The sequence below is a fragment of the Centroberyx affinis genome, unplaced genomic scaffold, assembly GCF_046629955.1.
Source record: "Centroberyx affinis isolate AG114_WGS23_722 - 3 ecotype Tasmania unplaced genomic scaffold, CSIRO-AGI_Caff_v1 ptg007894l_1, whole genome shotgun sequence".
Taxonomy (NCBI): Eukaryota; Metazoa; Chordata; class Actinopteri; order Beryciformes; family Berycidae; genus Centroberyx; species Centroberyx affinis.
In genome coordinates this window covers 26,653-42,295 of record NW_027283962.1, presented here as the reverse complement: position 1 = coordinate 42,295, position 15,643 = coordinate 26,653, and the positions used below count along the sequence as shown (strand labels likewise).

At 44.2% G+C, this 15,643-nt stretch overlaps 3 protein-coding genes across 3 annotated transcripts; all 3 read left to right on the top strand.

Annotated features, from left to right (window-relative positions):
* The first annotated feature begins 673 nt into the window (after nucleotides 1-673).
* On the top strand, nucleotides 674-4,890 carry pdp2 (putative pyruvate dehydrogenase phosphatase isoenzyme 2). Its single transcript, XM_071514049.1, has 9 exons — nucleotides 674-725; nucleotides 1,214-1,350; nucleotides 1,458-1,673; nucleotides 1,919-2,038; nucleotides 2,142-2,428; nucleotides 2,933-3,038; nucleotides 3,128-3,364; nucleotides 3,483-3,782; nucleotides 3,977-4,890. Exons 2-9 carry the CDS (start codon nucleotides 1,270-1,272, stop codon nucleotides 4,250-4,252), a joined length of 1,623 nt encoding a protein of 540 aa, XP_071370150.1. The 5' UTR covers nucleotides 674-725; nucleotides 1,214-1,269; the 3' UTR covers nucleotides 4,253-4,890.
* A 615-nt stretch (nucleotides 4,891-5,505) lies between these two features.
* LOC139639894 (B-cadherin) lies at nucleotides 5,506-12,755 on the top strand. The gene is made up of 15 exons (XM_071514048.1): nucleotides 5,506-5,825; nucleotides 5,916-6,014; nucleotides 6,137-6,286; nucleotides 6,434-6,589; nucleotides 6,703-6,844; nucleotides 6,954-7,126; nucleotides 7,221-7,349; nucleotides 7,564-7,749; nucleotides 7,866-8,110; nucleotides 8,328-8,470; nucleotides 8,607-8,831; nucleotides 9,189-9,413; nucleotides 9,508-9,638; nucleotides 10,151-10,294; nucleotides 10,825-12,755. The coding sequence occupies exons 1-15, from the start codon at nucleotides 5,763-5,765 to the stop codon at nucleotides 11,074-11,076; spliced, it is 2,463 nt and encodes an 820-aa protein (XP_071370149.1). The 5' UTR covers nucleotides 5,506-5,762; the 3' UTR covers nucleotides 11,077-12,755.
* Nucleotides 12,756-13,093: 338 nt separating this feature from the next.
* On the top strand, nucleotides 13,094-15,352 carry tmem253 (transmembrane protein 253). Its single transcript, XM_071514046.1, has 7 exons — nucleotides 13,094-13,234; nucleotides 13,415-13,576; nucleotides 13,669-13,779; nucleotides 14,245-14,301; nucleotides 14,389-14,499; nucleotides 14,760-14,906; nucleotides 15,299-15,352. The coding sequence occupies exons 2-7, from the start codon at nucleotides 13,415-13,417 to the stop codon at nucleotides 15,350-15,352; spliced, it is 642 nt and encodes a 213-aa protein (XP_071370147.1). The 5' UTR covers nucleotides 13,094-13,234.
* Nucleotides 15,353-15,643: the final 291 nt, after the last annotated feature.

Below are 15,643 nucleotides of genomic sequence, written 5' to 3'. Positions count from 1 at the left end.
TTGCCCACGTCTAACTTATGTTTTGTTAACTTTATCAAAACCACACTACCTAACCTGGCTAACCTAAACATCACACTACCTAACCTGGCTAACTCTAACGACCTAACCAAATTTCGATCATGCTAGCTTTCAAATGATAGATTTTGCAAACAACTACTTAATGTCCAAAATGGTGTCTCCCTAACTGCTATCCAACTGTCAGTTAAATGAAGTCACCATAGTCACAATAAAACGTCGGCTGCTTACCATCACAGTGCCAATAACTACTTTGAAGACAGTGTTGCACTGGGAGGATAACAGGCATCAAATATGTTTCCTACAATAAACAAACATGGCCTGGTCGCCAGTGAATTGTTAGGAGCGGGAAAGTGTCAATAACGAGAGGCCCCGTACGTCTGATGGTGGGAAAAGATCAGCGTTTTTTTTAGGTTCAGCATCTGTGCGCTTGCTTTTTGGATTCAGCAGTAATCCAACAGAATTATCCGTTTGTGTGAAATCACATGATTTTCCAGGATTTTCCAAGATCTAGTGGGGGCTAGTTGACCTGATAGCGGAGGGTTCAGGTTGGCAATATATTACTCATTCGCTGTCTCGCGGATGTTAGAGGGGGTGTGTAAAACAGAAATAGTGCGCCCTAAGGCTACGTCACGCGTTGGTTGTGGACCGTCGGCGTCACGGATGGACTGTCGACCAACACCGATTCATTCGTAACGTTTACTAAATTTGTATGTATCTGATTTAATAAACGTTTATACCATATAACGTTAGCTAACATAGGCACACAGTTGCCTTGTATGTAGAGTGGGAAGTTAGCGTGTAGGGTAGGAAGTTACAGTGTAGTTTTTTAATAGTAGCTAACGTTAGCCATGATCTGTTTAATGTTAGCGAAGCTAGACAGTGCCTTGGTTACTAGCTAACGTAAGGTCAGCCTTAGCTTAGCTCGCGCTTCACGCTATGTATGGACATGTCATAGCCCGTGGAATGCTACTACTGCTAACGTTAGTTTATTAGCTTCTAACGCGTTGATGTTGCTGTCTGAAGAAATGTGTCGCTTATTGAGTTAATGTAGCCAACTCAGCGTTAGCCGGCTGACTCACACACACCATCAAAAATCTAGTTAAGTTAGCTAAGTTACGTTAGCCACTTGGTTGCCAGTTCTCTTAGCAAGAAACGAGCTGACACGATCATTTAATTAATTTCTTCTTTTCCACAGCTTAGACATTGAGGTGACTGAGTTGCATAGGCAGCACTCCTTGCAGTGGCACTGATATGTCTGGACGTGTGTGCGCCAGCATCCTGCACAGAGCTTCAAGCTACACACTGACACTCTCCTCCACCGTCTCATCCCAGGTTCCTCTACTCACCTCTTAATTCAGACTGTTTGCATTCTTGTACTTGTTGTATTATTTATCAGGCAATCCTAATCTAATTGTCTTTATCTCTTTTTGTTCAACCAGTATGCCCACCTTGTAGCATCCCCCTATTCTCAACGAGGACCAACCCACCATTCTCACTTCTCATCCTGGGGAAGCTCCAGATCAGACCAGTGGTGCTGCAGTGGTGATGAGTCAGGACCTGGGTCTCAAGGTGGGCGGTACCTCTCGACCCGTCAGGATATAGACTTCCAGCTCAGCCGGGTCCAGATCAACAGCATTCTGCGGACTAATGAGCAGGTGATGAATAGCATAGTGTCCCTCTTTGGGTCTGGGGAAGAAGCCTACACATGACTCTATCAGAATGGATGTATTGGATATTAAAACAGACTAGTATGTTCATGAGGTAGAGAGGTATTCAAGAAGCGTTTTTATTCAATCAAACATTAGTCATTGTTAACGCAGTAAATATATGAGTTGTAGCCTAAAAAAAGCAAGTGGAGTACTAAGCTGCATACTAAGCATGTCACGTCTCTGTATCTCAGGTTGTGAGTGTGCCTGAGTTTGATGGCAGGGGACTCAGTGCTGTGAGGAAGTTTGAGAGCAACCAGCTACCTGCGAACACACCTAATGAGGACCGTCGCAGTGCAGCCACCTGTTTACAGGTACACATCCCCTCTATACAGCCATCTCCCTATATTTCTGTCCCACCTGTGTCTTCCTTACTGCATGTGTGATTTTTCATTCAACTTTCTCTCACTTCTCCAGACAAAGGGCATGCTCTTTGGAGTGTTTGACGGCCATGGAGGCTGGGCATGTGCTCAGGCAGTCAGCGAGCGTCTGCTATACTACGTAGCAGTTGCGATGATGTCCCAGCAGAGCCTGGAGGAGTTGGAGAGGTGTATGGAGCATGGCAGACCTGTTCCTCCCATCTTACAGTGGTACAAACACCACGGGGACTTTAACTATCGCGATTCTGCCTCACTCTACATAGACCACCTCAGAGTCTTCTGGCAAGAATTGCTGGACAGTGAGGAACACGGCGAAGGCATGAGGTGTGTGTTAGATGTGTGCGTTGCTGGCAGCCTCTGCCATCTGGGGGGCATTCCTTGGGCAGTGCTTGTTTAGTGCTGTTGTTTCAAACAAATCCTCCCCTCTTGTTTGCCTGTTTTCCTTTCCCTTCATTTGGTTATCACTGTGCATTAGCTAATAATAACACTAATAATTAGAAGAATATCCATTCCTACATGGATGGATGTAAAACACGGCATCAGCTCAATTAGAATTACCTAAACGTGTGAATTTGAACTTAAACTAGCCTTTTGGGAATTCTTGATGAGAAAGAAAAGTGTGTGTGTTTGTTTGTTGTTGTTGTTGTTGTTGTTGTCTGTGGGTTCCAGAAGTGGTGGGGCTACCATCTTGTTAATTGCATGTAGAGAGAAATTAAAAGTTATGACATTGATTTTTACGTCTCTGGACATTTTAATGATGCTGACCTAGATAACTAAATATGATCCATTTTCCTGTTACAACCCTCCATTATCCCCCTCTCCCTTTAGTCCTCCAGAAGCTCTGGACTACGCTTTTAAGCGGCTCGACACCGACATCTCCTTGGAGGCTCAGGTCCCTCTTTCCAGTGACCTGATGAAAAGCACAGCCATACAGGTAATAAAGTAAAGTCTGCAGTGCTGCTTCATCTTCCCCAGATAGTGTATGCAAGATCACACAATGACGATGCATCATAATCTGTCCAGGTTGCGTTTGCGGGTTCCACTGCTTGTGTTGCCCATGTGGGCACAGAGGGGATCCACGTGGCGAATGCCGGTGACTGCCGAGCGGTGTTGGGGGTGCAGGAGGAGGATGGGTCCTGGAGCGCTTTGCCCCTCTCCTGGGACCACAACTACCAGAACCAGGCTGAGCTGGAGCGGCTCAGGGCTCAGCACCCCCCCTCAGAGAGAGACACCGTGGTCACAGACGACAGACTTCTGGGGGTGAGAGTTCATCATGGCACAGCCTCTGTTAATTTAGAAAAAAAAGCCACTGCCTGGTATACCTCACTCTCTCTCCCCCACTAAATTAATTGGTCCCATCCTTTTGTGGTGCCGTCAGGTTCTGATGCCCCTGCGTGCCTTCGGTGACGTGAGGTTCAAGTGGAGTCGTGAGTTGCAGCAGAGCGTTCTAGCCGGCCTGGACTCTGGAGTGGACCTGGACTCTCTCAACCTGTACCAGTACACTCCACCCAACTACCTGACTCCCCCTTACCTGGATGTGGCACCTGAACTGACCTATCACAAGCTGAGACCTCAAGACCGCTTTCTGATCCTAGGCTCTGACGGGCTGTGGGATGAACTGGGGAGCGAGGAGGCTGTGCAACTCGTTGGGGAACACTTGAGTGGGATTCACCTCCAGGTTTGTGTGTAGAATGGAAGTGGCACGTATCATCCTTTCTTTTGATTAGCAGCAAGTTTTACAGAAATCACACTTTATTACCATTTCCCCCCGTCTTTTTCTCTGTAAACCGTAAGTGCTGCTAATCAGATGATGTTTCTTAGATGTCCCGTTTGATATTTCTAACTCCTCTCTGTCCCTCCTGTTTCTCCCAGGCTCCAGTGTCTCCATCTGAGAGGCAGCTAAACTTGGGTCAGATGCACGAGCTGCTGCTGAAGCGCCGAGCCCGTGCCACCCCCGCCCTCGACCCCAACGCCGCCACGCACCTCATCAGACACGCCCTGGGCACCGGGGATTACGGAGAACTGTGCCAGGAGAGACTGGCCTCCATGCTCGCACTGCCGGAGGACCTGGCTCGCATGTACAGGGACGATATCACAGCGACTGTGGTGTATCTGAACTCGGACCTGGCCAAACCCCACCACAGCTAACACATAGAATGCTAGACGGACATACAGAGATACATAAACATAAATCGTCTTCAGCTCAGAGTTGGGAACATTTCCTCCCATCCTTTTCTCTGGATATTTTTGGACAAAAGGGATAATCATTAGAACCTCTTGCAAAAAGTGATTTACAAAGAATTTTTAAATGAGAGTGTTAAGTGATGTTTTCTGTACAGCTGGATCATTTTCACTGTTCCATAGACTTTATGCAGGTTACGTTTATAGATCGTTGCAGCGGTCATCAGGTTACCACAGTACAGGCCATCGGTACAATGCAGATCTCATGTGGCATTGTTTTTGTCACAGAGGAAGTGGTTTTGCCCCCATCTGCATATCAGTAACGGAAATAGTGGGAGTAAATATTAGACTATAGATTAATGCACACATTCACTTTCTACCATGTTTGTATTCTATGTTTTTATGTGCCGTTTCAAGTTTTTGCTGTAGACAATCCATTGTTGAGATAATCTTTTCCGTTTACCTGACCCATATGAAAGCTTTTATGTATACTTTTGGTTTTGTGAAAAGGTGTTGTATTCTGTGTGATTGTAAGACATATTTAAGTTGACTTTCCACTTAAAACAAAAAGGGCGAATTCAAGTTGTGGATGCTTCATATTAAACAGTTGAGAAATTACTTTGTTTTGCTTGTGTGTTGTGATGCATAGAAACGTGAATTAAAAAACGATTAAACACTTTGTTAGTCAACTTTTAAGGAACAACTAGTGAGTAAAAGTGAGAGTCTTGCAAATTGGAACCACTAATTATGAGAGTTTGATTCTCTGTCCTCAGAAATTGTGTGGGAGACAGACATTTCAAAACAAACAGCGCGTAACGTATTATTTGCTGAGTGCCATAGGAGCCGGTCTGATCCTCAAGTGTTTTGTCAACACATGCATGTCATCCTCAGTGAGAAAAAGTTCAACCCTGGCTGTCAGATTATGCTGTGAGGTGTAAACTATAAGTATGTGAAAGTTTATATTTTACAAAATAATGAATTTTATTTTTTCTACACTTTAATCACTTAGAATTTGTGAGTTAAAAAAATGCCTGTCACAGTGAACAGCTCAGTTTTTGAAAGGTGAGAGTGTTGGACAAACGTGGGACGATTCACCTGCATGGTAAACACACACCAGCATGTCTGTCGGTGCCTGAGGTCACCTCTACCTTCTTTGTTTCTCCAGCCTTGCACTGATAAAATCAAACAATCCAGGAGTCAGTTAGCATCAACAGGAGTCAACACAGCATATACATTTAGCCACAGGCAGTTGAGGAACAAAAATACTTCTGACAATGATTGTACCTGAGGACAAAAGAAGAGGATTTATCTGCACAGACTGAGGAAATAGCAAGGTGGAAAAGACTCAATAAGGAGAAAGTGTTGATGAATGCCACCAACTTGCCGATAAACATTGGGAGAGCAGTGGCAGATCCAGTTCAGAGTCTGGACTGAGGAAGACTGAGCTGTTGGGATTGAGAGGCTGGTTTCTAATACTATGAAGGAGATCAAGGGGATGTGCAGGACTGCGAGACTCACTTTTCTGCTGTACCAAGTCCAGGTGAGTGTTTTGACACTGCAGTCATGTAATCTGTGTTTTTACCTTCATTTTGTTTCCAGCTACTGTAATGGATGAGTGTTTGTTTCTCAGTGTCTGGCTGCCCTGGTCACAGCAGACATCCCACCATGCTGCTTGGACAACACAACCAGCCGCTCTATGAGTGGAATCCCAAGAAGCAAAAATCTAAAGGTAAAACTGTTACCTTTATTACCGTTACATTTATTTCACATGTAACCATGAGCTTGCTTTATCATTTGAAATAAATCACAAGTAAAGTTCTGACATGGTGTGGTGCGTAATCATTGAAACAGAGCAGCTCTGACGTGGGCATCCAGCAACTCGCCACCATGGAGTTTCGACACTTCTCCAGCAGCTTGCATCGGATGAAGAGGGACTGGGTTATTCCAGAAATGAACTTCCCAGAAAATGACAAGGGTCCATATCCCAAAGTCATGGTGCAGGTAACTACGCTCTCAGTGACATGCAAGACTGTGGTAATGGTAAAACGGTTTTTGAATTGTTTTGAATGGATGCTTCAAATGTATTTACACTGGCATTGATATGACTAAACCCCTTTTGAATGAAATATCTTTGCTGTGTTGCTTTAGATTAAGTCAAGCAAAGACAACAAGGTGGCAATAACCTACAAGATCACTGGACTGGGTGCTGACCAGCCCCCTGAGGGCCTTTTCAGAGTCGATAGGCGATCTGGGATGATGTTTCTGACCCAGCCGCTGGACAGGGAGAAAAAGGACAAATACAACGTAAGCTGAGACAAAGCATGATCACTCTCTGTATAATTTACCCCATAACTATGTCCTTATCCATATCCACCTTCATTTTTAACGTGGTATGTTTGTTACGTTGGGTGCTCCAGCTGTGGGCCCATGCACTGACTGCAGGCGGAGAGGCTGAGGAGCCCATGGAGCTCATTATCAACGTCATTGACCAGAATGACAACCATCCAGAATTCACTGAAAACCTCTTCCATGGCAGAGTGAGCGAAAGTACTACCATCGGTGAGATACAGGATTCAACTAGACTCCTCCCACCAGTGACTTCATCTGAAACTGAGACTTTCAACTCGTAATAATCCCTTGTTATAATTCCTTTTGCTTCAACCCCTAGATCACTCCTTCATGAAGGTGACAGCGGTGGATCGGGACGAACCAAAGACAGATAATGCTATAGTTAGGTATCGGATTCAGGATCAGGCGCCAGCAGCGCCCAAGCCGGCCATGTTTGCCATAAACCCAGTGAGTGGAGTCATCAGTGTGGTGGAAGGCGGACTGGACAGAGAGGTAAAGTATGGTGCAAACTTTGCTCTCCTCTTGCCAAGACTTTTTTACCCTTCACCTGCCATCCACCTCCCCTTTAACTGCCCTTCCCTCTTAGACTTACCCGGAGTACAAGCTGATCATTGAGGCAGCTGATATGGAGGGGGCGGGGCTAACGGCTACCTGCACTGCTGTCATCACCGTTTCTGACAGCAACGATCATGCTCCACAATTCACCATCACATCTGTGAGTAGAATATCAATACATTTGATGATATCAGACAAGTAAACATAAAATGGTAAAGGTAGGAAATACAACAAATACAAGCACTTTAAAGCAATAAATGAACACAAATATAGGCTTAGTATAGCAAGACAAGTAAAGACATAAGTTGACTTTACTTGTTATGATAATGTGATGGACAACTGGCAGGGAACATCTTCGTCTTGCTGTCTCCCAGATATCTAGGCCAGTCCCTGAGAATGAGGCTGGAGTGGAGGTGGTTAGGTTAAAGGTGACGGACCAGGATGAGCCTGGGTCTCCCAACACTAACACCAAATACGCCATAATCCACGGCAACGAGGGGGGGCACTTCAACATCAGTACAGGCCCCAGTAAAATGGAGGGAATCCTCACTACGGTCAAGGTTGGCACGCACCGGTCTGTTTTCACCAGTTTCCCTGTTTGTTGCTTGGCTCAACATGCTGAATACCTCCCACTACATCTCAACCTCCCTCCTCTCTGCTCTCCATCTCTACCAAGGAGCTGGATTTTGAGAGCGTTCCCGTCTTCACTCTGCTGGTGGCGGTGGAGAACGAGGCGGTGTTTTCCAGGCCGATGTCCACCTCCACAGCGACAGTCACCATAAGGGTGGAGGACCGGAACGAGTCCCCTGTTTTCAGCCCAGCACAGATCCATGTGAGCAGGTCGGAGAACGTGGCTGTAGGCAGCAGTGTGGCCAGCTTCAGAGCCGAGGACCCAGACTCAGCCAGGAGGCAGAGTGTAAGGTAATGGATACATGGGCGTACACACACACACACACACACACATACATACTCTATGTACATGTGAACGTGCGTGTTTCTGTTTCTGTTTTCATTTGAATCAGGTTGTCTGTCTGTCTCTCTCTTTCACTTCAGTTCAATTCAAGCTTTATTGGCATGAAATACAAAACAACAAATTCAATACTTTCTCTCTGTCTCTCTCTCTTTCTCTCTCTCTCAGATATCAACTACGTGATGACACTGCCAAGTGGCTGAGCATTGATAAAAACACTGGATTGGTCAAAGTCAAAAGCCACATGGACAGAGAGTCTACCTTTGTCAAACACAACAAATACACAGTCTTAATTTTGGCTTATGACAATGGTAACGTTGTATTGGACTCATCTCATTACATTCTCATTCTTCCAGAAGGAAATCTGCTCTTTGCCATTTGTCTTTTGTTTTGTACTCCCGGGATGAATACTAACCCTACCTTTTCCTTTTCTCTTTTCACCTCCAGACACAGTCCCAGCTACAGGCACAGGGACACTCGTAGTGAGTCTGTTGGATGTGAATGACAATGCTCCTCTGATCAAGCAGAGGAAAGCCAGCCTGTGCGACACGGACCCCATTCCTGCCCTGCTAGATATTGTGGACCGGGACGGACCTGGCAATGCCGGGCCATTTACTGTGGAGCTTCAGGGAGAGCACCGCATCAACTGGACCATTAGCACCAATACCACAAGTAAGAACACTCACTAGACAGTTCACAATATAAAACATATAAATGACACCAAAATAAACATATAAATGACAGCTGTTCATCTGGAACTACCTGCCCCAATTCATTACATCATTTTAAATACATACTGTAGCACGTGAAAACCTAACTATGATGCACCAGAAGAAAGACGTCCAGTTCTCCACCAATTAGAGATATACATGACATACATGATGAACAATAACCCCAAACAAATAGGATAGGAGTGGCGGGATTGTTAAAAAATTGGTCACTATTAAAGATACTCTGTTTTCCAGGAAGTAAAAGTAATGGGAGTTCATTTCATTTAACTATCTCTTCCCTGGCTGTCCCTCCTTGCAGGTGATGTGGCAGTCCTGGCCCCCAAGAGGCTGTTGTCTCTTGGAGACTATTATGTGCTGATGCGTGTCTATGACGCCGGCACGCTGTACCAGGACAGCACGCTGGACGTCGAGGTGTGCCAGTGCCAAGGGGCCGTCTCCATCTGCTTCATCCCACATCCTGCACCTCGCGCACACATTCCCTCTCTTTCAACTGGAGTTCTAGGAGCCATTTTTGGAGTTCTGTGTACGTAACGTATCCTTCTTATCCCCAGTTTGTTTCATACATGGCTTGCTTGACTATCTCTGTTTTTAATCGGACAGTTTTCTGTTGATCACAGTGCTTCTTCTGCTGCTGCTGCTGCTGCTCCGGAGAAGGAGGAGCTCTGAGAAGGAGGTGCCTCAACTTGAACACGTAGTCCGAGACAACATCTTCTACTACGATGAGGAGGGAGGAGGTGAAGAGGACCAGGTAGGAGCAGGAGGGTGGGGGGAGAGAGGAGGAGTTTAGGCTGCCGAAAGTAGACTAAAGCTCTGTTTAGATAGGAATACTTTTCAGGACAAAAAATGTCTGAAACACATTTATCACAGGACGTCTGTAATATCAATGATCAATTTACATGGGATAAGAGAATTCTGTAATCTGCCTAATAATTATGAAGATGGAGGTGGTTAGGCAGCCTTGCTTCACACACACTCGTCACACATGTAACTAATATCCATTCACCCTGGCTGGACTAGTATTACCTGATTTTTTATGGCAAATAGCCATAGGTAAAATAGGCCAGATTTGTTACATTTGTGCACAGTAAGTAAAAGGTACTCACACCTCCTCCCGTTGAACTAATACGAGTAGCTCTGTCATCTGAGTAGAGCTAAAGTCAGGGACAAGTTTGTGATGAGGCTACTTTATATTTTGATGTCAGAACTGTTTCAGTGGGTTATTCCTAGGTGTTTTGAAAGTGTGTTTCCTCACTTGTGCAGGAGTATGACCTGAGCCAGCTCCACAGAGGGCTGGACAGCCGTCCTCAGGTCTTCTGTGCTGATGTGTTTCCCACCGCTCAGACTCTCCCCCACTACCGCCTGCTGCCCCAGGTGAACGAGGAGATCAGCAACTTCATTGAGGATGTGAGTGATGTTAACTTTTACATATTAGGCCAATGTTTAATAGAATACACTCCCAGTCAAAAGTTTGGACACACCTGATTGAATGCACTATGTTTTTCATTATATTAAATCCATCTTGATCTAAAGGCTTATGCTTAAATGTTTGAATGTGTTTCTTGGACAAATATAAATAGTTAAGTTGATGCCTATGTATGAAGTTCTTTCCAAAGCCTTTGCCTTTCTATCAAGGCAAAGGGCGACTACTTTAAAGAATTTAAAATATAAGATAGTTTTGATTTATTTTAAAATTTTTTGGTCATTGCATAATTCCATTTGTGTTATTTCATAGTTTTGATTTTAAAATGTGGAAAATAGTAAAAATAAAGAAAAGTGTGGTGTGTCCACACTTTTGACTGGTAGTGTATCTTTAGCATGTATGTGAGAGTTCTGAAGATCAACAGTATGTATTAGTTTATTTCATGTTTGTGAGTGTCATATAGCTCTGTAATATGTGCTGAGTGTCACTGATCTATCCTCGTTCGCCCCTGCAGAACCTGCGTGCTGCAGACAGCGACCCCACCGCCCCTCCCTACGACTCTCTCCTGGTGTTTGACTATGAAGGCGTCGGCTCGGACGCGGCTTCTCTCAGTTCCCTCCACTCCTCCAGCTCAGACGGGGAGCAGGACTACCGCAGTCTGGCCGGCTGGGGGCCGCGCTTCAGCAGGCTGGCCGACCTGTACGCCGCGGGGCCAGAGGAGGACGATGACACTGACACGCTGCCAGGGAAAACAGAATGGGTCTGATTGCGTGTCGTTAGAGATTCTCCAACTTTGTGTCCATCTGTTTAATGTCCTCAGAGCGCTGCCTGACCTCTCTCTGCTGACTCTTATGGCTTTTTGTGACCACAGTGGCAGTCTGGGATCGAAGCTGCTCATGCTCTCTCCTCGCGTCATTCACAGCCTCACTGCCCTGTTTATTGCCCTGGCATAATGGGTGAATAATGACAACTGCAACAGACATTTTTCTAAATAATGACCTTCCACAGAGTCCAATTTAACTCCTGTTATATTCACAGGGATTGTTGGAATTCTTGGGAATAGAATTTGTGGCCTATTTAAAGCTGTAACAGGGGGGCTGCGCAGTTATTTATGGAAACGCTGTCATTTTTTGTGTATAATAAAGTAAAGAGGGGGAAACAACAGTTCATCCTTGGCCTGCTGTTGCAGAGTCTTTTGCCAAATAAAAAAAAAACAGTGTCTTTCAAGGTCAGTTAACAAAAAATGTGATAAATCCTGCTAAAAGTTTAAAACTCTGTGCAAGCTTTTCCTTTCTGAGTTTATAGAAATGGCTGATATAAATTGTAGTGGTTGTGTGGTTTCACTACTAATGAGTTTTGATGTCTGTGTACAGTCTAATTTCAGTGCAAGGATCTACAATCACAATTGCAAGTAGCGATTCAATTATGAAGCCTATTTTAGAACATGCACTGCTCATTCTTGATGGCATGGACTACCTCTAATCTGAGCAATGTGCGTAATATGTGTTGGTAAATGTAGAAATCTCCAGGCACGTACAGCTCTATGTGTCTGATTGTATTCCATCAAATCTTTGGGTCTGGGAATCATTTCACGTTGGGGCTGTGAAACTCATATAGCTGCCTATAACCAGATTCATAATGAACTTGGCACTCAACAGGAAGCAACGGGAAGCCAGCAGCCTGAAATTTAGGTGTAATTTTTTATGCTGAATTGAGCTTTGATGTACAGGTAAAGACAGTGGTGCAGTCTTTGAGCAGGGAACCATTTCTAAAATCAAGCCATTTTTATAATTTACTAATCTGGAGGAAGTGATTGATGCTTTTATTTTTTCATGTTTAGACGACTGTAACTCTCTTTATTCTGGCATCAATCAAAACTCTTTTATGTCCCCAGTTTGTACAAAACATGGCAGCTAGGATTTAAACATGCAAAATCACATCACTCCAGTCCTGGCATCTCTTCACCGGTTACCTGTTAAATTTAGAATTTCAGATTTTACTGATCACTTTTAAAGCACAGTTAAGTCTTCTCCCCAGGCTGTATCGCAGACATGTTAATCCCCTATGAGCCAGTGTGCAACCTCAGATCCTCAGGTAGGGTCCTGGCTGATCCAAAGTCCAGGCTCAAGACTAGTTGTGACTGAGCTTTTGCCATCAGAGCCCGAGGCTTTGGGACGACCTGCCTGAGGAGCTCAGGCTGGTATGGGTCGGTATCATCTTTTCAATCACTCCTTAAAACTTATTTGTATATGTGAAGCCTTTACTTTGTTATTTTTACCCTCATATTGTCCTACTCTGTGTTCTTACCTTTGTCTTGTGGTACCTTGTTTTTACTTGTTTTATCTTATTTTATGGTTATGCTGTTTTATTTGGTTTGATTAAGAACTTTGTAAACAGTGTTTTAAAAATATCGTGCTTTTCAAATAAAGTTTATTATATAATTCAGTCATTTTGGTTCATGTACTATTTGAATAGAAAGGCTAAGGTGAAGAATGTATTGAACACCCGTAATGTTTAACTACCAACCTGTGGTGAGAGAGGGGGAGAGAGAGAGAGAGAGAGAGAGAGAGAGCGAGAGAGAGAGGTAATGGGCTATGACAGAAACTAAAATCTCATCCTGTCTGGAAAACAAAACCTGCCTTCTAACACCATGGAGAGCATTATCTACAAGTTTATACGCTCTTTGCTCACGACCAATAAGCTCCCTGTATCACTTCCTCATGTTTGGACTTTATCAACCACATGAAAGAACAAACTCAAGTGAACTTTGACCCTCGGGATCTCGTACACTGAATGTAAGACGAGTGAGAAAACTATCCTGTTTAAATGCTCTCTTTTCCCAGGTAGCAGATTGTTTTTGTTTTGCTGTTGATATGAGGGCCTGTGGATGAAGGAGTTGAAGCTTTGTACATTCACTGGGGAAGGTGAGCAGCAAGAAAACATGGAGTGAAATCAAGTGTGAAATCCGAATCCAAGATCTGTGTTTGTTTGTGTGTGTGTGTTGGGGAGGAGGAGGGGGGGGCTTGGTGTGTGTGTAGGGCATTTCTACATATATTTTGTTTTCATTCCAATTAAATGAGAATGTTGTTTTTCTTCCACAACAGATGACGCAGAACATGTTCCAGGAGGGGCTGTACCAGGTGTATTTTAAGGAGACACCCTCGACCCGCCCACTGGCTCTGGCTACCAATCAGGGCGAGCTGAGAGATGTCAGGATTCAACGCTGGTTCGGGACAGTTGTGAATACCCGGCTTTTAGTCACAGGGGTGAGACTCTACCTTCCTCTGCCTGTCCAAACTGTAAAGATACTGTTAGTTTTGATCCTTCTGAACCCTTTACTCCCTCCGCTGCCCCTCAGGTGGTGCAGGTCCTCAGTGCCTTGGCCTGCATACTAACCACAGTCACCCATGCCTGTGTGAGCTACAACTGCTCCGTCTCCATGACAACACCGGTCTGGTCTAGCCTATTTGTAAGTCCACAATTTCATGACATACAATACCAGTCCAAAGTTTGGACACACTGCATTTTTCTTGATTTGAACTATTTTTCACATTTTAGAATAATGGTAAAGACATCAAAACTATGCAGTAACACAAATGGAATTATGCAGTGACCAAAAAAGTGTTCAATTAAAACTATCTTATATTGTAGATTCTTTAAATAGCTGCCCTTTGCCTTGATGGAAAGGCAAAGGCTTTGGAAAGAAATTCATATATAGGCATCAACTTCACTATTTATATTTGTCTAAAAAACAAATGTTGAGCATTTAAACACAGTTCAATCAGGTGTGTCCAAACTTTGACTGGTAGTGTATATTCGCTGATGTGTTTTCAACCAATATAGCCAGTTCAGATTTATATACAGATCCTTGAGACAGGGTGGGTCATGTCTATAGCGACCAATAACAGTTTCTGAACAGTGTGTGTTGTTACAGTATGTGGCCATTGGGTGTCTGGCAATGGATACCCAGAGGAAACCAAACAAACTGAAGGTAAATACTGTGTTTAATTCTTTCTTGTTTGATTGTTTGCTTATGCCATATGTGTTAATTCGTTAATTTTGCGTTCGTCGTGAGCAGGTCACCACTCTGATGGGTCTGAACCTCTTCAGTCTGCTGTTGGGATTCTGTGCCTTGCTGGCCTACAGCCTCATCTCAGCACAGCCAGTCACACTCAGCACAAACCAACAGGTAATTAGGAAGGAACAGGAAGAACTTTTACTTCGTTTATAGCATGGAGATTCTGTAAAGGCTGGTCTGATTGATTCTGTGTATTCAAGCAGTCAAATAGCATCTGATTTCTCATGAAAAGTTGTTTCAACCTTTAGCTTTTTAGATGTGCAGAGCATCTAAATGTGTGGAACAACCAGCTTTTATGAAATCTCTGTGCTCTTCTGAAGTGTATTTGACCTCTCCCCCTCACTCAGTCCCTCTGACCTTTTCCCTGCTAGCGTGCTGGTTCCTATGTTGCAAAGGGCAGCTCCATAGCGTTCACTGTACTGTGTCTGCTGGCATCCATCTACACGCTTTTCCTGTCCTGGAGAGGCCTGCGCCGCTACAGTTCCCCCCACGTTCAGACCTACAGCCGCCTCACACAGGTCAGTAGGTCATGCACACACACACATAGGAAATACAAACGGTAGGCTATAACACCAGAGTTGATTGTTTTCCCAATAGGAGTTCATTATGCTGATGAAAATGTTTTGCATGTATCCACTTGCCTGCTTCTACAGTATCCTACACTTTCAATGCATTACTTGTTAGAAAGCCAATGCAAAGGTGGGAGATTGGATCATCAAACGTTTCTGGTCAAACCAAATTTGAAGGGACGTTGGCTGGAAAATCAGCTGATTTTGGATGTTGCAACTTCCAACGAAATGAGTCAGTTCTTTGGAACAAACACTAAGCCGTCGGTCAGATGCTGATCTTAGAAAACAGGAAATTCAAACCGGAGTATTGTAAGCTGTTTTCTTTCTCTTTTTTTGCCCAGGATCCAGATGAAAACACAGAGCCTCTATTGGAACAAGGGGAATTTAGCCTGTGAATATAAATGAGCTAAAGTCTATTTGTCTATTATAATAGTATTTGTATATTATTTAGTTCTGCATGTGCCCATTTTTTCTAAATAATCACCTTGCAGAGTTTTGTAAACCTAGTTACTGTTATAGACCAGGGCCTGTTTGCACAACATTTGTGCAATAGTAATGCTGATTTCAGATGTGGTTGCATTTCAAACCATGGTGAGATGTTATCATGTCATCTGACTCATGACCCAGAGTCACTTCTCCTTCAGAGTTCCGAAGAACTTTATGCATCCGGCCCTGAGATTCACTTC

Bases quoted from the DNA above. Each gene is read 5' to 3' on its own strand.
- LOC139639894 (XM_071514048.1), top strand. From the start codon at position 5,763: ATGAAGGAGATCAAGGGGATGTGCAGGACTGCGAGACTCACTTTTCTG. The intron at 7,350-7,563 runs GTGAGTAGAATA...GCTGTCTCCCAG, and splicing joins CACAATTCACCATCACATCT to ATATCTAGGCCAGTCCCTGA. The intron at 8,832-9,188 runs GTAAGAACACTC...CCCTCCTTGCAG, and splicing joins CATTAGCACCAATACCACAA to GTGATGTGGCAGTCCTGGCC.
- pdp2 (XM_071514049.1), top strand. From the start codon at position 1,270: ATGTCTGGACGTGTGTGCGCCAGCATCCTGCACAGAGCTTCAAGCTAC. The intron at 1,674-1,918 runs GTGATGAATAGC...TCTGTATCTCAG, and splicing joins TTCTGCGGACTAATGAGCAG to GTTGTGAGTGTGCCTGAGTT. The intron at 3,365-3,482 runs GTGAGAGTTCAT...TGGTGCCGTCAG, and splicing joins CAGACGACAGACTTCTGGGG to GTTCTGATGCCCCTGCGTGC.
- tmem253 (XM_071514046.1), top strand. From the start codon at position 13,415: ATGACGCAGAACATGTTCCAGGAGGGGCTGTACCAGGTGTATTTTAAG. The intron at 13,577-13,668 runs GTGAGACTCTAC...GCTGCCCCTCAG, and splicing joins CCCGGCTTTTAGTCACAGGG to GTGGTGCAGGTCCTCAGTGC. The intron at 14,500-14,759 runs GTAATTAGGAAG...TTTCCCTGCTAG, and splicing joins CACTCAGCACAAACCAACAG to CGTGCTGGTTCCTATGTTGC.